Source organism: Syngnathus floridae, chromosome 7, assembly GCF_059516105.1.
Source record: "Syngnathus floridae isolate MCC-2025c chromosome 7, RoL_Sflo_1.0, whole genome shotgun sequence".
Classification (NCBI taxonomy): domain Eukaryota; kingdom Metazoa; phylum Chordata; class Actinopteri; order Syngnathiformes; family Syngnathidae; genus Syngnathus; species Syngnathus floridae.
This window is the reverse complement of record NC_142419.1, coordinates 18,060,985-18,084,959: the sequence shown is the minus strand read 5'-3', so window position 1 is coordinate 18,084,959 and position 23,975 is coordinate 18,060,985. Positions and strand designations below refer to the sequence as shown.

Genomic DNA, 23,975 nt, shown 5'->3' with positions numbered 1-23,975 from the left:
GGGAGTAATCAGATCATGCAGCACACCGAGGATGGCTGGCTGGCGGCCGCAGGGAGATACACACACGCACGCACGCACACACACACACGCACACACACACGCACACACACACGCACGCACACCCACACACGCCGCTTATCGGCGGCGAGCAGCTTCAAAGAGCCGCCACTCATTAAGTGAAAGGTAAACCTGCAAAGCATCTCCAGTTACCTCAACGTGAGCGCGGATTATCCGTATTTAGACTCGAGCAATTATACGCAAGAAGTCTTCATTCGTTCCGAAAACAACTTGATGAAAGCTTGTTGTTCTTATTCTTATAGTTGCTCTGGCGCTTGGGGATGAGCCAGCAGCCTCGGATCACAAACAGAACATTGCTTACTTGCGAGAAAGCCCGCCGGAGTCATCTGGGGCAGTCAACCACATGCTGCTTCACCAAATCGAAAGACGAGCCGCTGCTCTCGTCAATAGATTTTCTGCTTTTTTACTTTCACGACGGTGCCTTTTGACTCGACTGTTTATTTCAATACGTCAAGAGCGATTTTGTCTTGAATGAGTTCTTGCTTGTGCCTCTCTTAAAAACTAACTAACTAACTAAATAAATAAACCTAAGTATGATTGTTTTTTTGTCAAAAATGGGTCACTACCTTTAAGTGCTTTGGACATCTGTTTACAAAATGAAGGGAGAGAATAATAACAGTGTGCATAGCCAGAACACTCACACATACACACACACACACACACACACACACACACACACACACACACACACACACACACACACACACGCACACACACACACACACACACACACACACACACACACACACACACACACAAGTCATAATCATACCTTGGGAAACGGGAGCCGACTTTACTGGCGAGCGGACGATAAACTCCGCAAGCAGCGTCTTGTTCTACGAGCAGCCGAACAGACATCCGGATGCAGAGGCCGTATCAAACGGCAATTAGCTGAGCAAGAAAGGGCAAGCCTGCACACAAACGCCTTTGATGGCCCATCTGCAGCCGGGAAGGCCAACCTTCTTGCGACCACGGCCGTCAGTCCGGCTGGCTGAGCCCAGTGAGCCGCCGCTAAAGCTCGCTGCCAACGCCGTGGCAGCTGCTTCACAGGCTGGCGATATGGAACCACAAAGGTCAACTGAGGCAAACGCAGTGGACACGATGAAAAACCACCCAGGAGACAACTTCTTGAAATGATGACAACATCGAGTGCATGTCGGAATCAAGTTTCCCTCGGAGGGCCATTCTGACTGTCAATGTCGTCTACGTACAGTACAATATCTCTATTTTTAAAAAGTGAAGACAATTTGTCATTTTAGTGATGACGCAAAATCTGTCACATCAAATGATGTGGCGGGCCAGATCTGGCCCCCAGGCCTTGAGTTTGACACCTATGAGTTAGGGTGAAGGACTTTTGCGGCCGTACTAGCCAGAAATTGTGTGTACCGTCACATGGCTTGGTATAATCATCTTTTATGGTGCCCTTGGAGATGGCTGCCTCTTTGAGTTTTCTTTTTAAAATGCTGATTTTTGCCTTTGACTTTGTTTGCCTCAACACTCGGCAAGTGTCCTTGCGCCTCGTCGGATCGAACGCGCGGATTACCCCGAGCGAGCGAGCCGTAATGATCCGCGGGGCTCCTTTAATGCCCGTCCCGGCCAAATCCGCCGTAAAGTCGGAGGCCTTAAGATATGCAAATTGGTGGGTGGGAGCAATTTTTGAAAAACAACCAGGCGCAGTCTGGTAGTAGAGAGCAAACACGGCCGTTTTGTTTTGTTGCGGAGGCGACGTTGCAAATCAGCCGCCGCCGCGACAATTATATTCCGAGCGGCAGACTCGAGGCGTCGCCGGGTCCCTTTGTTCATTTGGCAGACAAGGACTGTGCCATCTTTCACGCCAGCGGAAACTTCCCTGGAAGCCACAAATCTCAGTTCCCGGGCCGCGCCGCCGGTGCCAAACAAATCAGATTTTAATTACACCCCGGCGGTGGGTGAAGGTGTGCTAGTTAGCGGGAATAAACGAAGCCTTGGCAAAGCAAACTGGCCGCTGCAAAAAAGTTATCAACGCGGTCGGACTCCGCGCAAACGCTCGCAAATATTTGCTCCGTGGAGCCGCTTCTCTGTTGGAAGAAAGCGCATTCCATATATTCACACGCTTAGCAATGGCGGGGTGCTAGCTAGCTGCTGTATTTTTCAAGCTGTGGCACTTAAACAGCAGAGGAAAAAAAAAAAAAAAAACACGGAATACATTCAAAGTGGGAAATTACGCAAGACTGTCAGTCTTTAGTGAGCGAGCAGGTCGGAAAATGATGCCTGCTAAAGGTACGCGGGCCATCGATGCTATGACATCAATCCTATTCTGCCGATATGATCTTGCCCGATGATAAAACGTCCCAAACTAACAGCGAGGCCCGAAGCCAGGACAGACTTTTTTAATTCCATTAAGTGACTGTGGTGTTTTTAAATGCCAATAAAAAAACGGAAGCGGACAAACAAAACAATAAATAACGACAAGAAACACGAACGATGCGTCAAGTGGGATGCGACAAAATGGAGCCGTGCCGCACATCCCATCAAAAGATTTTGTGGCGTTGTCCCGAGACGCCGCCTTGCCCCCGTCTTCGCCACCGCCGCTCGCTCGGCTTACACCGGACGCCGCATTCATTCCCGTCACGTAGGCTCTCTCTCTCTACCTCTCTCCCTCCCTCCCTCCCCGCTACTAAGTAGGTCAAACAAATGGAGTGGAAGCTGGACTTCCATGGGAACCGACACAGGTAGCAAAGCCGGCAAAGCTACACCAGGACGAGCCAATTAGCGACCACCGCCACTTTCCTGTTGACGAGGCAGCTCCAACTTTGCTTTTGGCCTTTTTTGCATGATTGCAATCAGGAGCCGCGGAACGGCAATCAACGGCAACAAAGGCTTACATTGAAGTGTCAGCTCGACTTTGCTGGGAAATGTGTGTTTTTCTCATTGTGATCACTTGTGTCCCTGAGGGCCAAAACTGCCAGAGAGCCAAACACTGCTTAAAAAATAAAGCTACATGAATATACGCTTCCACTTAAAACAAGTCTTTTAAAGCTACTGCAGTCTAAAATAAACATCTAAAATATTAACGATATTTTTTGGCAGGCTTTAATAGAACATTTCTTTTTCTGCTTACGTACAAACGTGTTGTTTGTTGCCTTGCTCTGCTATTTCAGATTTATTGACGGAAGACAAATATACGATATCAATATGAAATAACATAAATATCATTTTAGATATTTACCCGCAGTAGCTGTAAAATAAAGAAATCAAAGCACTAAAATGACACCTTGTCAATCAATGATTGAGTGCAAAAGTTAATTTGAGAAAAAAGAGCCACTACTCTAATGCTGACTTCTCCCACCAAGACTATTTGCGACATCAAAAAGCCGTGCGAGTGTGTGGATCCGGCTTTGCTGCGCACACGCACGCGCGTGGCCACACGCTCGCGTGTACGCGCAAACATTTCTTTTGACATCAATAGCAGCACACTTCTAAAGCAAAGAACAGAAAAATAACCGCATGCTTCAATTGGGAAAAAGGAACGGTGCATTCCGCTGAATAAATAGCAAAATTGAAAGTTCAATGGTCCCCGTCAGTATTGTAGCATTGAAAGAAATCCTTTTGAGGAAGAAAGTGAAAAAAGGGCAAGGATGGGTGAACTCGAGGATGCTGAACTGCCTTTACGCAAAGATGCACTCGCACACAAATCGTCTCTCAGCACAGCAAAGTACTTTTCTGTATTCGACAAAGCTGACTAAACGACTTCTTTTTTTTTTTTTTTTAGGTCTTACCGTCGTCCATGTCGGGCAGGATGGTGATTCTGGTGCTGGGGAAGCGGGCGCCCAGGCGGCCCCCCATGGGCACGCCGAGGCTGACGTTGAAGCTTTCGTCGGGCTCGTAGAGCGAGTCGTCGATGATCACCACGCGGCACGGCTTCTCCACCTCGCCCTTGTCGAAGCGCAGCACGCTGCGGTGGTCGTCCGGCCGCGAGATGTAGTCGGAGTAGGACAGCACGCTGGTGGGCACCGTGCCCGTGGCTGACGCTACGGAAACACCGGCATTAGTTGGATTCCATTTTCTTCACTGTGTGTAAACAACATATAGTACACTGAAATGCTAATAATGGATGTTTTTTTCATTTCTGAAGCTTTAAGGCGTAGGTGTCAAACATCAGGCCCGGGGGCCATATACGGCCCACCACATCATTTTATGTGGCCCGCGAAGAAAAATTGTGCATCGACTTTGTGTTATTACTAAAATTACAAATTGTCTCCGCTTTGAAAGAAATAGAGATGTTGCATGCAATTTTTATTATCATTCGTCTTTTTAAAATATTTGATGAGTTTTTACGAGTCTCTGATTTCAAAACTAGTTTCGTAGCCTATACTGTATATATAGAAGACGTCTCTCCGAGGGAAACTATGACTACGACACAAATGAGTTTGACAGCCCGGCTTTACTATCCCCTGGATGGAGGGGGTTAAACAACTTTGTTCTTCTTTTTTGCTTGTTTGGTTTTATATTGTGTTGTGATGTCCGCCTCTGCGGCTTTGTTGTCATTTAATGATCCTCAAGTGGCCCGTAACATCGTCACCAGGCCAGCCGGCCCGCCTTTGGTGGTTTTATGCCCTCAAACTTCCGGAAGACATGATTAGTCTTGGAAGTGAGAGTGCCAGTGTCTACGTTAGACAATACAAAGTCCATTGTTTCAGAACAATCTGCAAATGATGAGCTTTGTATTTGGATGGCTAGCTCCTTCTAATCATCATTTGTATCTGTAAAAAGCCACTTGAGTGATTTTTGCATAGTATGGAAGAAAAATAAAAAAATCACCCAATTTCCTCGTAATACAAAATATCTGCTGAATAAAACATTTTCTTTGACTTGAAACAAGTCAATATTTACAGTTTACGCTAGACTGGGGCAAAAAAAGACATACAATATTAAATGATTTATAAAAACGGAGGTTTTATTTGTTAAATTAGTCGAGGAAGTCGTATGCATGGCGAAAAAAAAAGTCATTAGAGTGAAACCTCATCCGGCACTCAATTTCGTTTACCTTGCTGAGTGAAGCAGACCACCATGAGCTCCTGGCCCACGTCGCCGCTACGCCTCACCGGCACCATCAGCTCGCCGACGTCCTCCTCGATGTTATACGCGGCTGCCGGAATGAACACGGATGACTCTGAAGGGGAACGAGGGGCAGAAAATGAAGGGTTAGGATATTCAACGCGTCCCTTGATATATTCCGTTTGAGCGGGATGAAGTGAAGGAGAAGTGCAATGAACGATTTAAATCATTTAAATGCAAAACGTGGAGTTTACACATCAATGGATGCTCTGTCATAGGAACATTTTACTCCGTCGTGCACGACTGGCATTAAAGGATACAATTTCATTCGCGCTAGAAACTTACACTCGATTTTTACTGTGATCACATATATACGCGTGTGTATGTGTGTATGTATATATATATATATATATATATATATATATATATATATGTGTGTATATATAATATATATGTGTGCGTGTCATCAGTTGCTGTAATGTGTTTATCTTTGTTTCTCCTGCAGACGGTTAATTACAAACACCGTAAAAGAAAACAAAGCTCATGTTTTCATTAAGCACGCCAATCACAATTGCCGACTTCTCTCGACTGCGGCGAGGCTTTTCTTTTGTGCGGGCTTCAGTCATCATTGCGCTCGTGAACGGGACCTTGACAAGACACCAAACCTCCGGGCGCAGCAAAAGAAAGAGGAGAAAGCCTTTTCTTTTTTTTTCATTCCTTGAGCTGCCAAAACACGTCAAAAAAGGCAAAAGGTGACAACGAATCCGTGTTGGCGTGTCGTGGGGTGATTGTCCACCAGAGATGTTTCGCCGAGCAAACTAGCAAGTGAACATGCTCATTTGCATAAATTGTTGACAGCCAATCCAGCCGGCAAAGTCCCAGGAGACTTGCTTATCCATATTTATAGGCCGGCTGCACTTTTCCGCACCTCAGCACTCGTGTATATGAGGCGGCGGCGGCGGCGGCGGCGCAACTGTTTACAGAAGCAATGTTCACTTGTTATTGTTGCGTATCTCTTTCATATCTTTTCCACGACTGTGGCTCCAAAAGTGGCGCCGGATTTTACCTCCTATTCTTCCCGGTGGTTTGAAGCGGTCGTTACAAAAAGAAATTTGAAGTTTGGCTCTTAGCTTGTTTGGCTAACTGCAATGCAGCGGGAAGGGCATCTACTTGTCATTTTTCACATCAAGCAGAAGTCAAAAGGACTCACTTGACCGGCTGACAAAGGCCAGTTTGTGACGCCGCGGAGCTTTTCAAAGCGCCAAGGCCGCAAACTACAGGTTCCGGAGTTTCGCGCTAAAAAATTGCCATTGAAGTCTTGGAAAGCGTACCTTGTGACTCAACTCAACCAGTTGCTCCTCTCTCTTTTTGCAGCTGTCGCCCATTTAATACACTACTCTGTTACTTTTTCTGAGATTCCAAGAGACCTCAGCTAGCTGGAGGAAATTTTTTTTGGGGTTAATCCCAGTTTTTGGGAAGCTTAAGTTAAAATCCTTGGACAAAGTCAGGATGCTCCTTGAGTCGTCACCCACTTTGAAGAGTTCGCTACTTAGTCTCTATCCCATCCTTTGCATAAAATCCTTTTGTTATTCCTTTGGCTTGAGTTATTTAGCCGCAGAAAGCTCCCTCCCTCTGAGAAGCCACGCGCACTCCCGTGGATAATTTTCACTCGCTTCCAAGTACGTCGTTTGTTCATGGCCACGTCGCATTCAACGGCCGCTGGAGATGCCGTGATTGAAAGTGGTGAGGTCATGCTACCTGCTCTCGATGCATTTCACCTGAAACACTTCAGTGCTAAGTGGTTGAAAATGGCTTTCCACTTCAGGATGAATATCTCGGATTGAAAAGCCGCTGAAAAGCTGCCACTTTATTAGGTACACCCGCACACTCTGCTTCCTGGCACTAACGCCGTGGTGTTTACAAGAGGGGAAAAAAAAAAAAAAAAAAACAGCGACTGACCATCAGCAGGGTCCACGATCTCCACGCTGGCGGCTTCCGGGGATTCGAGGACGGCCATCACAGGTTCGGAGAGAACGATCTGGAAGGTCTCGGACACCTCGTACTCGCTATCTGGCAGGATGCGCACCTTCCAGGTGGCGGAGGTCTGACCCGGGTTGAACTGCACCTGCTTCTGAGATTTGCCGCGGAAATCTTTGTCCTTGAGCGCCGTTCCGTCCTTGGTGCCGATGCCTTTGCGGAGGACGCAAACAAAAAGTTAGCATGACAAGACTCATGACTTCATTGATAACGATATCTCTCACACGTATAAAAAGGCCAGCTCAACTCGCCATAAACAAACTCATCAATAAAACCAGGTGAAGCCCGGGCGCCTCCATCGGTGGTGATTTCTGGTCCGTTTTGGGTCCCAAGCGACGTGTCTCGACTGGTTATGGCCGAGCTGAAGCCAATTATCTATCTCCTCAGCCCATCTTTGACCTTCAGCGTTTGACTGTCGCTGCTGGCGGCGGGAGAGCGGAGGCCCGTAAAATGTCAACTTCATTGTCTCCTGGAACTGACCACACGACATGTGGCGGGCTTTGGCAGCAAACAAGGCAACCCGCCGCAGGGCTGACAAAAACAACTCCCAAAGTAGAGCTTGAACTTCACTGGTCTACAGATATTTTCATGCATGCGTCGCTGTCCCAATACTTTTGTCGTTGAGCGTTTGTAAACTGACAGCATAGAAACATTCAAAGGGAATCTGTGCATTTGGAGTCATGTCATGGCTAGGCATGTCTTTTTCCCCATTGGTGGTCCCAGTGACCCAATTTCCAGGAAGCGTACCATATTTCAAAACAAACATTTCAAAATGTTGAGGAATCAAACCTCTTGGATTCAAGTATGCAAAACTTGACTCTGGTTATATGTCTGGACCCAAATCTGTAGCGTTGTCCATATGGTCAACGTTGACGCTAATTGGCTCATTCCCCCAAATGGCTTGGTTATTAATACGAGGCCAAATTCTGAAAGATGACTCCACTAAATGTGCCGTCTTTTGGATCATGTTTAAAGGTTCAAGGCAATTTCATTCACCTAAGAACCATTTTACTAGTAGGGAACGCCGGTGCTGGTTCCTTCCTCAATAAATTGTCAGCGGAAGGAAAAGGTTAAATAATTCCTCTTGTAGAAGAAAGATGCTCAGGCTGCATACATGAAATGCATACGTTTGACTCTTTGGGCGACTATGACTGATTTATTCACCTGCTCTTTGAAATGAAAGCGAGGACTTTGATATGTAAGTAGAGACGGGAGGGAAAGAAGCTCCAGCACAGCCAAACTGAGATAAGATGGTCCATCTTAGCATCCCCCTCGGCGGTGTAAGGGGGGGAGGGGGGCAGTTGAGTCTGCTAACTTGGCAAGGAGAATGAATTCATCCCGAAACTTTAGCATGCAACTTGCATGGTTGCGGTGACTCAGGAACTCCAAGGAAAATGTGAGCCCGCCTATCAAAACTCACGTCGCTTCATTTTAGCCAGCCAGGCAGGCTCATTAGCCGTGTTGGCCATTTACACTAAATGATGAGGGTAATTATTGCCGGCGGCAGCGTGCTTGTTTGTACAAGCGGTGAAATGGAGTTCAAACTAAAAAATATTTGATCGTTTCCTCACGTCGGCAAATGTTTGACCTTTTGTTTTGAAAAATATGTGTTATTTTCTTTATGGCCAAACACACTCTGGGGTAATGTAAGGCTGCGCTCAATTTTGTGAGCAATGTACAACATAAAAGGTTGTATGGCTGTTGAGGGGCTTGTAAGGACAAAATTGTCGGACTTATCCGATTTCAACGTTGCTGATCTTTCCATCACCGGACGGCGGTTTTATTGTTCTCACTTGTTCTCGTTCACTCTTCATTGATCTGACGAGAGCTGCGGACCACCAAGGGCTCGTACGCCACGTGGACAAAAAAAAAGTAGTAAGACACAGTCCATCAACGGAATGTGAAAATGAAAAAAGGTTAGCCCTTTGCCGCTATAACGGCCTCGCTACTTTTGCGACAACTTTCTGAAATGCTTTGCCGTGTGTTCACGTTTGAAAGAAAACTTGTGGACCTGAAATTGTTCACTGAGGAACTCCAATCCCAATTGCGTCTGACTGATTGGATGGCTGATGAACAAAGTCACTCGTGTAGCGTACTCTAGATTATACCCGGACAAAAATATCAGGACATATTTATAACATAAATACATTCAGATTCAAAGACACCTAGGTTGTTTCGTTCAAGCTCTGATTTGGAGAAACGTCTCCATATTTGAGTCATTGGAGTGCAAGTGGCAGCCTCCCTGTTATTAGTTGAAAGAGGAATTTCTTTCATTTACAACGCAAGCATGAATAAAACAGCAAGCTTTGCTCCGCATAATCAAAACAATTTGAATTTCCGCCCACGTTCTTTAAATACACATTCTTGTTTCGCTTCAATTTGTGAGGCTAGCACACGGGGATCATCACACAATATTTTCCGTGTTAACATTCCTTTTCATTTTTGCCTTCTCCGTAATTAGAAAGGAGCCTTTTCAATTTCACACCCCCGTATTCACACCTTACTGTCAGCTCAATCTCCCGACACATTTTTTTAATGATCCACGCAGCGACAGTTGCGTTTTATTTCAAACGGCAACTGAGGCGAGCGCCAAGTTGAACAGAGGTTAGAAATTCGCATATGGCCTCCTGCGTTGATGCATTAGCGTGAGCTCTCGACGGACGGAGGCTGCTAATGATGCCACGGGATCTGACCTTTCACATCACGTCGTGTTAATGATCCCTTCGCTTTTTAGATGCTTAACGGTGACACCAAAAAAGAAAACAAAAACAGCGGCGCCCCTCCGGCGTTAATCGAGTTTATAAAAGCGACTCCGATTGTCTCGGGCAGCTTGTTGTTTGTTTAGTCGCGGTCGTTAAATTGCTGGCTGCGTCGTTGGGAGCGGTGACACCAATTGCAGGTGACCTCTAGTAGGGATGTGCACTGTTGAGCATCCGAACGGTAAATGGGAGAGGGGTTAAAGGTCACTGTATGTGTTGGAATAATTAGATGATCGGCCTGACCAAGTGCCTCGTAATTTATAAACTTGGAGTCCCTTAGTTCAACGACGCTAGCTCCAAAGAATTCCTTTAACTCCCTTCCTTTCTTATCTCACTAACTATGAGGAAAGCTCCCTCGCACTTGAAAAAAATACTCAGTTTAGTTCAAAGGAACTTCTTTCTCTTTTAATCAATTCTGTAGCTTTTATCTATGGATTGTTGTTGATCCAGACTGTTTGTGTTACAGAAAAGACTCTTGGTTTTAGTGTGTGAAACAATGTCTGACGGTATGTTTTTTGTTTTGTGGGCTCATAAAAAGCAAAGGCAAACGACGCCAACAGGTTCTAATATGCATTGTGGCTACAATTAAAACATGTCAGCGACATACAACTCAAGCAACAAGCGAACCGACTTTGGACTTACTAACGAAGGAGGTCTCGCCCAGGTAGCCTCGACGCTTGAGGACCACCTCCAGGAACTTGAGCTCCTCGTCCACCACATAGTGCTTCCTCTCCAATGAGATCCAAGCCCAGTTGAGGCGGAACTGCTGGTTCCTCAGTTTGTTGCCACCTGCAAAAAACAAAGGAACTCCTCAAAGAAAAAGAAAAAAAAGACTGTTTGATGCGCTTATGCTCATCACACTCACATTTAACCCACTGGAGAATTTAGCCTTCATTAAACCTAAGTTTCTGGGAGGTCGGAGGAAGCTTCCCATGATAAAGCTCTTTTGAAAACCTTCAGAGTCTGTGGGAAGTATGAAGGGCCGGGGATCGGTAGGATCCGACCGCTTGGCTTCTAATGAGACTAAAAAAAGGTGTGGGTTTGCCATCCAGACTGCTTCCATTCATCCTGGCCTTTAGAAGCCGCTTTCAAAATAGCACCCAGTCGTCCTACTGTTCTCAGACGCTAATGACGCTAATGCTACACTAACGCTAATTCATCGGGCAAATAAAGACGGTACAGAGTTTTAATTAGACCAAAAGGCTAGCGAGAGAGTGACGAATTTTCCCTTTCAACAATTTACTACGATCTCTTCTGTGAGCCCGAGACAATCGATGACCCGCTAACACAAGTCTGGCTTCACCTTTCTGCCGATGGCATCATTCTCTCTAAAGAAAGAGAAGAATGGCCTTCGTTGACATCATCGCAGTTAGCAAATCATCACGTCAAAGACGGTGAATGGGACTCCAACTTGAGGGATCGAAGAATAATCATATTGGAAAGAGCTTTCTATTTTCTTGATGGCTTTTTTCTATGTCCGCTCAGCCATCAAATGACCGACCGCTATTACGAACAGTCCGGTTCATCGGGTCCTCGGCTGTCACAAGCGGGGCCTTTCTGTCTTTCTGCCCAGCCACCAACATCAAAATGCATCTAAATTCATGCCTATGGCTGTTTTTTTGTGTGGTTTTTTTTTTTCCTTCCCTCCAACCGCTCCACTCCCCCTGTAATGCGCTTTGACACGGACAAACAAGGCCTCTGGCTTGATGCGTTGCTATTACCGTGCAGGATGAGTTCAGTAGTTTGTCATGAACAAAGGCAAACTTTGCAGAGGCTTAAACTCGCTGGCGGCCGGCTTCCCGTGCGTTCTGTGACCCGGGTACGACAGGACCCCCGCCTCCGTGGATTAACGTGAGCGGGCGACGCAGGCCGCCGATTCGATCGCTGAGTCGTGAAGGAAGCCGAGGTCGTGGAAAAAGCGCAGACGGCCCATTCCACTCACGGGGAAGGACGTCGAGAAAGACTTTTTACGAGCCTTTTTAAGGCCACGTTGATCAAATAGAAGAGCTCACATTAGCTAAAATGTGAGTACATTGCAAATAGCTCGCTAAGCTAATAAAGGCAACGGACAAAAAAGTCGCTCTTTTGGGGCTTCTCGGAGCAAATCATTTATGTTGACTCAGTAGAGGAGCAAACATTAACTTTGAGTTTAGATTGTAAGTTCGGTAAGTGGGGAGAACACCATCGTCCTCCGGATTTCTCTCCAAAGAAGATAAACAGTCTTGAAGCGGCCACCCCGACCGTCTCGCTGAGCGTTAATCTTTCACCGGCGCTTTGTCAGCCGTATTTGCATTTCAAGCGTAGGCTGAGGCAAAACCCGCATGACCTCACCTGCCGTTAATGCAAATCTCACAGCGGGTACCTTCATTTGTACCACACGCTATTTGACAAAATTCACACGCAAAAGCCGCGCTCATAACTTTGATTCACGGGCTTCTTCGAAATGGCACACTCAGCAAAAAAAAAGATAAAAAAAAAAAAAGAGAGGCACTTTTGCGGAAGTCTCGCTGTTTCTTTGAAGCAATGACAACATGCGGTGGATGACAAAAGTCTACACACCCCTGCTCTTCAAAAGAAAAAGCGTGGAGGGATGATTGCATTCAGTTTGATACTATTTTTTAACCACTGGGGAACAAACCTTCACCTTAATCTGCCTTGTTGCTAAAAGCCCCGAGCACAAAAGTGCCGAGCGTGAACTCCGTGCACTAACACGGTGGGCGGATGACGAGCGACAGAATCCTTTAGAGAGCGGGCCAAGGAATGCGGGGCCCCGGGGCCGTGCCAGCTCGGTGCCCCCCACTTGGCCCCTCCCCTTTAGTAGACGGCCCTTATTTGGTCACGGTCGAGCATCCCCGGCGGACCCGTCGTCCGAGCCGGCCAGGCGGGCTAATGAGGCCGGATAAATCGGGACGCGGCCGAACGGACACAATACATCTAAAAATACCTTCACAAGGCGTTTGCACGCTTAAAGTTTCCGCGACAGGTCCGACAGATAAATAGTCGAGCGCGGCGCTGACAGATGAGTGTAAACATCCCGGCGACGAAGGGGAATGTTGTCGTTGACGTGGGGGGTCAGCTCGGGCCCCTCCGAACAAATGGGTCGTGATTGCGGGCTGACAAAAGATGTTGCCGCGCCTCCGTGCCAAAGCCGCAGCGCGGCGAGTGCCAAATCACGTGACTCTCATCGCAATCCTGATGTCAGCCTGTTCTCACACAAATTTGCTAGCGGACGTAAGAAAAGCAGCAAATCAGAGGCATGGATGGATGCTATACGGCCAAGGATCTGAGGCTCCTTTAATGTGGGCGGAGCATGAAGTCAAAGTTTAATCATCATTGCGAGGCTCAGTCATGAAAAAAGGCAGCGGGAGGGCGCCCGCCGGCCGGCCGGCCGGCTTTAATGAGGATTGCTGGGCTTTATGACTTCACGAAAAATACCGCAGCAGCGGCACAAGTGAATGCGCAAAGCTCACACAGGTGCCGTACTTTTGCTTTCATTTACCGCTAAATCTTCACATATGGCGGTCTTTTCAACCTTTATCATAACATGAAGTAATAATAGTACGACTCAATTCCAATCCGAAACAGCGGCCGCTAATCCCAGCCTAGGCTATATTTTGACGGAATGTTTAGATTCAATAAAGCGCCAGACGGCGCGCGCGTGCCTTTCGGCGCTCCAATTAAGGTGGAGCGGGATAAGATAATCCTGTAGAAGGGAAAAAAAAAAGCCAGTGAGCTATATGGTCTAATCAGCCTAAGCCTTGTATCAGCGCTAATGAGAGGCGAGTGGAAAAAGATTTAGAGCCGCAATCATTTCACACAGCTCGAACGAAGCCCCTTTTGTGGCGTGCCGCAAAGGCAGGGAGCGCCCCGTACCGATCAGCTCGTTCCGAGGCCGCCCCGGAGGTGCCTGAGAGGAAGGCCAAAGGCGCCACGGAACAAAAGGCCGGGGTCGGGTCAGGGAGGCGCGCCCACCGCCGGGCTCGGGGTGAGTCGGGCTTTGCGCTCAGCGGGGAGATTAACGTGTGAGGAGCCTCAATGGAGGTGCTTGGCCTCTGCGTACATGGGAAGAATGAGAGAAGGATCAGATAAATCACAAGCACAATACGGGGATCTGTTTTGGTGCCCAGTCTGGCATGAGGCGCGCTCAGTTTGCAGAGGATAAAGAATATATGCCTGCGAGAATTGTCTGTCGAGATGCGTCGATACAACATTTGAGCTGCTGTTGGCCACAGCTCACATCCAGACACTCACGTGAGCATTTGAGCCCAAGAGCCGCCTCTTAAACTTTTTCCCGCATTCAAATATGATTACAATGTTTTTAAAATACATGTTTTAGTACATTTAAATGCATATGGGAGAGGTATAATCATAACTATTATTTTTTAATGTAGTCTGCTTTCACCTGGAGCATATGCACAGCAATGAATGTTTTCCCAAAACAGCTCTATTATGTTCACGTTTTTATTTATATTTTCATTTTGCAATTAAAGCTGGCAACCGCTAAGCTGCACAAGATTCTCGCAATGCCTGCTCTTTTTTTTTTTTTTTTTTCTTCCCCTCCAGGATCCCAAAGTTGAAGCCCTTGACTGAGCACAGCGGTCTGGAGGAAATTCCCAAGGCTCTTATTTCAAACGGCTCTCCTTTATGTGTGTCCCGGGAGACTTTAAAGGCAAAAGAAATACTGTACGGGGAAAGGTCGACCCGTCCTGGGACTTGGCTTGTTGCCTCCGAACGGCCTAATTTGTCTTCTCGTGGAACTGGCACGACATAAAACTCGGGAAAGTTCTCAGGCTGTTTTTCAGGTCGTGGAGATAACCCGAGGAGAGCCGCGACAGAGCGCAAAGATGTTCTCCGAGCTCGTGAGGATTTCACGCTTGATCCCACACGTGCCGTGCCGCCTGCGAGCGATAGTTGTGAGGAATAATTCACAGCGACCCATGTTTCCGGCAGGAGCGCAAGATGTTCCTCTCCAAGTCGGCGAGCTGAGGAGTGGAGCCCTATGACGAGCGCATCATTAGAGAGCGTTGGCTTCAGATATGAGCGGACTCATTTCAAACGATTATCCTGCTTTTAGGCTAGCGTCAAGTCGCGGCTAATCCCCGTTTAGCAAGCGCAAAGATCAAATTGTCAGCGTGGATTTCAGAAGGCGCCTTTGAATCATTTGTATTCGCCCCGCATCAAGACTGCAGAAACTCCAGTTTGGCGGAATAATAAGCGAGAAATTAAAACGTGTCGCCGTGAAAGTGAGCACATTGATCACTTAGCTGCTTGCAAGTTTGTGAAATGTTCAATGCTGCGACTGCTGAACTGACATCGTTCGCGGGGTGGCCTCTGCTTTTCGATTTTCTCTTCATCATTTGGAAGTCAATCTTCAGTCGTCCTCATTGTTAAAAACACAAAGGAATTCACTTCCTGACTCAGCTAATAAGCTTGGGGGAGCCCGGCGCCCTGCCCCCTCCCCCACCCAAAAAGTGATTTCACCGAATTGCCTGTGAATGGACTTCCACGCTGAAGGAATCGAAAAGCAAAGACAAGGAGCGACAAGAGAAAACAAAGCAGCGCAAGGAGCGAGCTCGGCGGGACTCGAGCGAGACGGCGGCGGGGGGGCCCGCTTTTTCCTTGACCCCACGAATGGGCCGTATTTGCTCTCTTGTCACAGCAAATAATGGCCGACTGTTTGCCCATGTGAAGCCTTTGAATATAAAAGTGCAGCGCGGGCCTCGCCAGCGCCATACTAATCACACCGGGCTTGAAATGTAGAACGGCGGCTTTGCGAATTGAGGCGGGCGAAGAGGTGGAAGGAGCGACGAGTCCTGCCTCAAAAGGTAAAGCGCTGTTCCGCGAGTCTTTGTTTGAGCACGCTGAAAGGAGGCCTTGGATTGGAACACAAAGCTGCTTGCTCAAGATAAGACGGCTGCCTCGCCTCGCCTCGCAAATGAGAAGGGAGGAGCATCTCCAAAAGATGATTTGGAACAAAGTCCAGGTTGGGAAAAGCTTCAGCCCCAGGCCAAACATTCATGTTAGAAAATGTAAAGGCGGAATGATTGATAGAGTTCCCCCCAAAGTCAGTGCTTGCTTTATTTTTTTTTTTCGGTGGCCAGCCTTCACACGCTGTTTGCTAACTTCCAAGGGAAGTATGGCCGCTTCAAAGAGCAGCGTGATCAACACCGTGCAACGTTCAAGTCAAGGGTTTCCAAAAAAGCCGCTCTTTCTCCTTCCGTGTCATACAATACAAGCCAGAAGATCTCACGCTGGGGGACGGCCGGCGGAAGCCCCTAGGAACCAAGAATGAGATCAGTTTCGCATTGAAAAAAGTGCCGGATGGGAATTTTGGCCAGAACAAAAGCTCGGCGTGGAACGTGAGGGGCGTGCAGACGTTCTTGCCTTATCTGGGAAATTGGATCTCACGCGCCCTCCCCCTCTTTCAAGGTGCAAATTAAATACGCGCCCCCCAGCCCCTACTCGGGGCGAGCGGAACCGAGCGGTCCCGCTCAGACAGAACCTTTCCGGCTCATTGGCCGCTGATAAGCTTGTTAGTATGGCACGACAATGACCCTCTCATTAAAACGGCTCCAGGTGACGACTCGGAGAAAAACGCAAGCACTTTGTTGGCGCAGACCTGCTACTGCGCTTTTTTTTTTTTTTTCATGTCTGCAAATGCCAAGACCAAGAAGCAGATTGTGGGAAAGGAAAAAAGAAAAAAAAAACAGTGACTGTGACTTACATTTATTATGATCAAATGAAGCAATGCATTCCTCATTTCAAAAATTTTTTTTTTTTTTTGCAATCCTGGCAGGCTAATTTTTAACTGCTCACTATGAGAACTTGAAAGAGTCCAGACACGGTTGAGTTGATTTCCAACCTAAGGGAGGGGGGCTCAGAAGGGGTGGGGTGGGGTGGGTTGGGGGGCAGTTGGACTCTGAACTCTTGCCTCATGCTCGCTTAATTTGTTTGGAATAATTGAAAGGAATCGAGGTTTTTAAAAGATGCCATACTTCTGTTTGTTCAACTTGAAAAGAGGACTTTGAGTTAACATGAATCAAATTACTACTTCAAGTTTGGGGAGAAAATTTCATGAAAATACAACGCGGGAAAAGCACGGGGAAGTCTTCGCAGACAGAAATGGAAAGCAAAGAGAAAGCGAGCGGCAGCGAGCTGCAGCAAAAACAAAGAGCGGGCCAAGTGTGGCTGGCGGCCACCTTACTACGAGAATGCCCGACCTCATCTGAGCTTTGGGGGGCCACAAACAGAGCACTTTGAGATGCTATTTCTGATTCATTTTCATGAGGGGAGGGGGCGGGGATCATCTTGAGCCAGGAAGTAGACTTGTGCCGAACAAATATAGGTATGGTAAGAAGTGTTTTTTGGTTTTCTTTCTCCCCCCTGCTGCTTTTGTGAGCAGTTGAACTTTTGCGAAATGTTGCACTCTGCTGAGTGACGGCTGGGTGTAATCTGTTTTTAAGCTCCGTCAAGGCCGCTTGGTAATTGGCAAAGCAAGCACGTCACGCAGGTTAAAAGGAGATTCTGAGACGGCGCTTTGTTGCCATCTGTTTTTTAAAACGCCAGATATTATTTGCGGGCCGACGTATGCGTCGGAACACGAAACCTGACTCGCTCGTTCTCTGCAGCGAAGCAGTTTTTTGTGAAAAATCTTCGCCCCGCGTTAACGATTCTACCAACGGTTTTGAGGCTGTCGCATATTTATAGACGAGAAGTGGGACGCGCGAACAAGCCCACAGCCTTTCTTTTTTTTTTTTTTAAACTCATGCACAGGTAATGAAAGCGGCAGTGGCGGCGAGCCATCAAACGCATCCAGATGAGGATGAGGATCCCCGCAGGCCTCCGCTACTTGTCTGATCCTCCATCAGCACGTCGGCGCCGTCCCGACAGGTGACAGGAAGAGGCTCCTCGATTGGGGGGAAAAAAAAACTACCAGCGACGAAGCACGTCTATCTTTCATCTCCTCCAAACTTCACCTCCCACGTCTCCACCAGCGAGCCGATTTCCCGTCAGCGTGGAGGATCCCTCAAAGGCTGTCATCAACACCTTTTATGAGATAAGAGCGACCCAATGGCGAGGATTCGACCTCGTGGTCAAAGCGGCGCACGTTCGGATGGGGCGCCTTCTCGGCCGCTCAGGAAAGCAGAGCGCGGCGTGAAATGCGAGGCCTTTTTTCAATTCAACTTCACATTTCATCGGGTCATAGATTAGGGCGGCCCGCCTCGCCGTGGATGCGCCGTGTTTACTGCATGTTGGCAATGTTTTATTCATTCATAACAGGTTCAGACTGGAATTATAAGCTGCAAAGTCAGAAGCGGAAGTGCTCGCTCAGTCAACCAGCCCAAAAGATTTGCAACGCTGACGCAACAACTTCTACGTCGACAATGAATACTAATGTCGCTTGGTTCTTTGGCAGACATCTTGATCAAACACAGCCTCCCACGAGTTCACGGCAGTTGTCAGCCTGTCATCAAGCAGGCAAGGGGCGGGTCCAGCGTTTCACTTCATCCTCAGGACTTTTCCAACAAATTGGAAGAAAAAGCCGCCGAGAGACAGCTGCATGGAGTCACACTCCGATTCCCTGCTGTGGATTTTCTTCTGGGCATCTCTCAAGACACTAATGAATATTCCCGCAAGAGGTGTGAATGATTTGTTAAGAGGATTCCCAGAGATGGAAGCGGCGGCCCATGAACATTCGGAAGGTTTGGACGCTGTGACAAATGTCGTGAAGCAACCTGGTGGTGGCCCAAGCACAAGACACTTGAGCCAGCATTGTTTTCAACTTTTCAGTTTGCCTCAACACGTCGCATCCTGTTGCCATGGCAGGAAGACAGACAGACAGACAGACAGACTGAAGACTGAAGACTCCCGGCTGTCCTTGAAGCAAATAACAACCCCCCCGCCCACATACTTCCCTCCCTCCCTCACTCCCTCCCCCCCTCGGTCTGAGCTTTTCTACCAAGGAATTTTCGGCACTTTCGGAAGCTCAGTTCTGCTCGGGCGATATCCTAAGGCGGCTATGACGACACGTATCATCGCCTTCCTTCCTTCCTTCTTTCCTTCCGGGGGAACAAGCCCGGGCCGGTTTGGACAAGGCTGAAGAAGGGGGCCGGTCGGTCGGCCGGCGGGATTTTGCATTTCCACTTCAGAAGGCTAGCAGAAGTTAGCAAGAATACACCAGGCAACCTCTGATTTGACTTTTTCGACTTTCCCCACAGGAAATAATGAAAATGGCAATAATTATTGCCACTCTCAAAAGGTCGGTGGGGTGAAATCCGTCACAAGTCATTGTTTGACATTCATGCCAGGCTGACAACGAGTGAACAAGTGCTTCTAGCCACGCATTTATTACCTTTTTTACCAATTTCTATCTCTTTGTATATCTTGACGTGAAGAAATTGACAATAAAGGAGACTTTGACTTTTGCTTTTGCCCTCCTTGTCACGGGGGAACCAAAGTCAATCAAAGATGATTTTTTCTTTATTTGGGGGGAGAAGCTGGCTGCAATTGTATGAATCTTTCCAATAAAGGACCATCCAATATACTTCTGAATCGATCGGAGGGGTAATTTGAGTTTTTTTGTTTTTGGGTCAAACAACCATTAAGTGTAATTGCACATCCAGAACAGAAGATAGCAGCGGCGCTCGTTTTTTATTTCAGGCAAATTGAAAATCTTTTCTGTTGATTGACATTTGGTTGACATTTCTTTCTTTTTTGTTTCATTAAATGTTAAGACCAATTCAATGTTACGCAGAAAAGCACGAACAAATGAATGCCTCCGTCGTGACTTGGCTGCGATACATCAACATTTCCGCTGCCGTAAAAGGAATGAAACGCTAACAGCAGAGAAGCAACAGCAATCATAAAACTATCAGACATCTGCTAGAAGGAGATATGGAAATTGAGAATGATAATTCATAATCAAGCAATAAAGTTCTTGCAAAGATGTGCTTATTATCTGAGGGGGGGGGGGGCGTCATTAAAAAGGCTTAGTTTAATGTCGGGCTAAGGGAAATGACGTTGTTTGGAGTCTGTTAGGGGTTGATCCATTTTTCATGCTGCGGCCGCTGAGCAGCTTCTTGAGCAGCCTGCAAATCACACGTGCATCAAAGGTGCAGTAAAAATGAAGTCGCTAACAAGGCGCGGGCTGGCTAATAAAAGCTGCTGAGACAACAAACGAGTTTTGTGCCAACGAGGAGGTGCTCGCAAACCAACTTCCAGTCCATGACAAGATGACTGAGCGGTCGCGGTGGACTCCAATTCAACTTGAGCCATTCATGCATGACACAATGCATTGTGCTATTTACCGACTTACACCGACGAAGGCTTACTTACACTAAATATTTGCACCAAAAGCACTTCAAAGCTATGAATAAAAAAATCGATCAATCAAATGACAAGACCCCTAAAAAAAAACAACATCAATACTGTAGAAACGTGAGCAAAGTATAAAAGTCCAACTGAGCAAGATGGCATCTGGAGCGAGTGTCCTACAAAACTAACAAGCTTGTAATCCTTTCTTTCTAGAAAGTAAAGCAGCTGTCACGCAACAATCGCTCTGTAATCATCGACCAGATGTTTCCACAGAGAAAGGTAAAGCGCACGTGTCATTTTCACCTCCAGTTCTTGTGTATAATTCCTATCATTGTTGCCAAGGACGGACCAATGTCACACACGCAGCCAGATAAGCGGCAAGGAGAGCACCGAAATTAATAAAAGCGGTCAAAAAGCACAGAGAAAACGCAGAATCATCACTGACAATGCCACACGCACAAGTGGCTTTGCACATTTACCAGCAAATTCCTGGCCACCCAGCAGGCCGCTGTGCTTAAGCACGCTAAGGCGAGGCAGATAATCCCCTCCAACCTGGGGGGGGTCGACAGGTGGGGGGCGCAAGGTGTTACAAACAGTCACACCATCAAATAAATTCACACGGGAGGGAAAATGCTTCAGAGGATTGAAAGCTAAGAGGACACTTCATTAGGTACACCTCCACAAAGGCATCAGCAAGCGGACTGTCAAGAAGAATAATCATTATTTTTTCATTTTATTAATATTATCACAATCATAAACCGCACATAACAGAACACTATTGTAGAAATGATTTGCTACATTGAGTTGCTCATCCTTAGCCCACCTGACCTTTACTGGACGTTCGAAACGCACAGTTGACGGAGCAGAGATTCAAACCCAGAAGGTCTCAACTGCAAAGCGGACGTACTAACCACGAGCGCGCCGTGCCGACGCCTTAACACGTCTAGAGCCGAATAAAAAGCGCCTGTCAGGTACCACGTCTCGGATGCTGACTGACGGGATCAGAGCAGACCAGAATGCCCGACCAAAAACACTTTAGCGGGTCACTGCGGTCGTGTGTGTGTATTCAGGTAAGCTCACCTGAATGCGCGGGGTAGGGGAGGGGGAGGGAGCTCTTGACGTGGCGCACAGAAGCAGCAAGAAACCACAAGTCCTTTCCCTAAGCAGGAGACTTTTATAGCCATTAAGCAGCCTTTCATCACTTCTACCTCCAGCTGGGATGTTTTTACAAAAACAGCAGAGCCAGCTAGCCAGCCCGACACGCTCGTGCACCCGAGCCAAGGAATTTGGGAAACGTTCAGTGCAGGTCGCAAGTGGAAAAAGAACCTCACCGCTGGTCATCCCTGTCCGCCCTGACGCATTACAATTGTTGACAATAGCCGCCGTCACAAACATTTAAATCATTTTCATTAAAAAAAAAAAGGGGAAAATATAGGAATTAAAAATAATCCAAAACCGGGCCGAAAGCATTTCTTTGGGCTTCAATTTAAAAAAAAAAAATGCTGTTTACTGAAAGTAAAGTTGTTTCCTGCTGGGGTGAATATTTTCCGGCTCGCTAGCGAAGCTAACCTTCATTCTGAGCCAGAAGCAGTTTCATTTTGTGCCCTTTCGGGGGGCTCCGCGGGAAATTAGAAAGCTCGGAAGAAGAGAGGTCAAAAACAGCGCTTAGTCAATTAGTCCAGTTCAGTTTGCGATGTGCCGTCGCCTTTTTTTTTTTTCCTCTACTGCAACTAATGTGGGCTGATCATGGCGTCAAAGCTGAGTCATCATCTTACAACGGGGGACGTTATTAAAAATACACGCTTTGATCCTGTCGTGCGAAACTATTTCGGAATTCATCTCCGATGGCGCATTGGCGGCAGTTATGCCGACATGCCGCTAACCGCCACGCTTTATTACAGCCGTGGCACAGAAAGTCATTTCTTCCTGATGGGGAGGGGGTCCTCAGCCAACCTCCCCCACCTCAATACTGGAGGCTGCGTCTGTCTGGGGGACGCAGGGCAGCCACCCAGCACAAGTAAATCTTATTAAGGGAGGAAAAATAAGTTCCTTCACGGCCTCATAAGCTGCGGCGGAGTCAGCGTTTAAGTCCGAGTGGACAAGTCACAGCGCAAAACGGATCTGCAGCCATTAAGGTGCCACCATAAAGCTAATTGTGAGCGCTTGGCCACGCTTCTTTCGGCCACAAATGGATTCTACCAAAGGCAAACAACGACACTTTTGGAACTCAGCGTTATCTGTGCAACCTCAAATGAGGGCAAGACAGTGGAGCGGCCCAATTCGAAAGTCAACGTTTCGCAAGACAAACATGACAGTTGGTGTGTTATGTTCTACCTGTGATGTCAAATTGGTTTAGGTGGAAAAAAAAAAGCATATCTGATGAGATGGAGCGAATAATTACAAAAGGCAGCCAAGCAAATGTGACACCAAAAAAATCAATTTAAACTTTTGCAGGAGTTTTTCTGTTCATCACATTGGGCAACTATGGGTGAGTTTGTCCATCTGCAGCTGAGGAAAGGGCACAAGGGGAGAGGCCCACATCATCGGGCACGCCGCTTCACGCCGCTCGGGCTAATCGGCAAGGCGCTCGCCTCGGTTGTATTCCCCCTTTTTCTAATTGTTCCCTTCATCACACGGCGGCGGCGGCGGCCAACGCAGCGAGCCAGCCAGCACGGCCGGCCGGTAAAGGCGGCTTATTAAAAATGTATGTTCTTGGATTCAGCACGTAGTTATTTCCCCACGCGGCCGTACTCGGCTCAAGGAACTGGATGTAAATCTCCCATCTGCGCGGCCAATGTTTACGCTTAATTAAAAAACATGATGAAGCGCGGCTGAGAGCGGATTTACACCTGCACGCAACGGCACAAATTAACACGGGCTTTGTTCGGCGGTTCGAGCTCGGTGCCGAAGAGCCCACGGCCGCTCCGACGTTTCAAGGTCAGGACCGGAATACATTGTTTGCCTGGGCTTTTGTTTCCGGCCTACAAATAGCCGCCGTGACTCTGACTCATCTCCATACTAAAAACTTGTTACAAAATCTTGTTTTTTTGTTTCCTCGACGGATGGGGACGGAAGTGGGGAAAAAAATGGCGACTTACCGCTGTCTTCGATGGAGAAATGGAAGATGTCGTTGGTGGCGTCGTCGCCTTTCCTCAAGATGTAGCAGATGCGCATGTCGTTGATGTCCGCTAAAAAAAAAATAATAGATACAACAATATCAGTCATTTGGCTTTTGGCCATGAAAGAGATCCCTCCATCCATCCATCCATAGCCGCTCACACGGTTTCATCCATCAGGCAGGTGTTTTTTTTTTTGTGGTGCTTCAGCAGTGCTTCAGCAGTGCTTCAGCAGTGCTTCAGCAGTGCTTCAGCAGTGCTTCAGCAGTGCTTCTTCAGAGCGCCACCAAATGCACTTGGCTGCGTAACGACCCTCGGATCACATGAAAAATACATTGCGCCCTCTTGCATTCTTCTTCGACGGTTAGGCTTTCGCAGATGCGTCTCGGTAAAAGCGGGAGCTTTACACCCATGGCCGTCTTCAATATTTGATGGCCACGTGTTTTCTCTTCAAAGAGATCGATGCATCGCCGCTGCCGCCGCGTCTTTCAAAAAGCCCAGGAGATGACTGGCGTCTTTATTTACAGTCTGTTTACTTGTGAAATATTGAACAGGGCTCGCGGGGAACTTGGCGGCTCAGTGAATAAAAGCCAGCCAGCCAGCCAGCCAGCGGTGGCGCGTGCATGCCTGCGTT

At 47.5% G+C, this 23,975-nt stretch overlaps 1 protein-coding gene across 1 annotated transcript in view; it reads right to left on the bottom strand.

Annotated features, from left to right (window-relative positions):
• The window catches only part of LOC148395789 (FRAS1-related extracellular matrix protein 2-like), a 40,255-nt gene that overhangs the window by 10,586 nt on the left and 5,694 nt on the right, over window positions 1-23,975 (bottom strand). The window contains exons 2-6 of the mRNA XM_088380552.1: window positions 23,324-23,413; window positions 10,554-10,700; window positions 7,075-7,305; window positions 5,105-5,230; window positions 3,837-4,088 (exon numbers count right to left, since the gene is read on the bottom strand). Of these exons, the coding sequence (XP_088236678.1) occupies window positions 3,837-4,088; window positions 5,105-5,230; window positions 7,075-7,305; window positions 10,554-10,700; window positions 23,324-23,413 (846 nt within the window). The remainder of the gene's footprint in view (window positions 1-3,836; window positions 4,089-5,104; window positions 5,231-7,074; window positions 7,306-10,553; window positions 10,701-23,323; window positions 23,414-23,975) is intronic.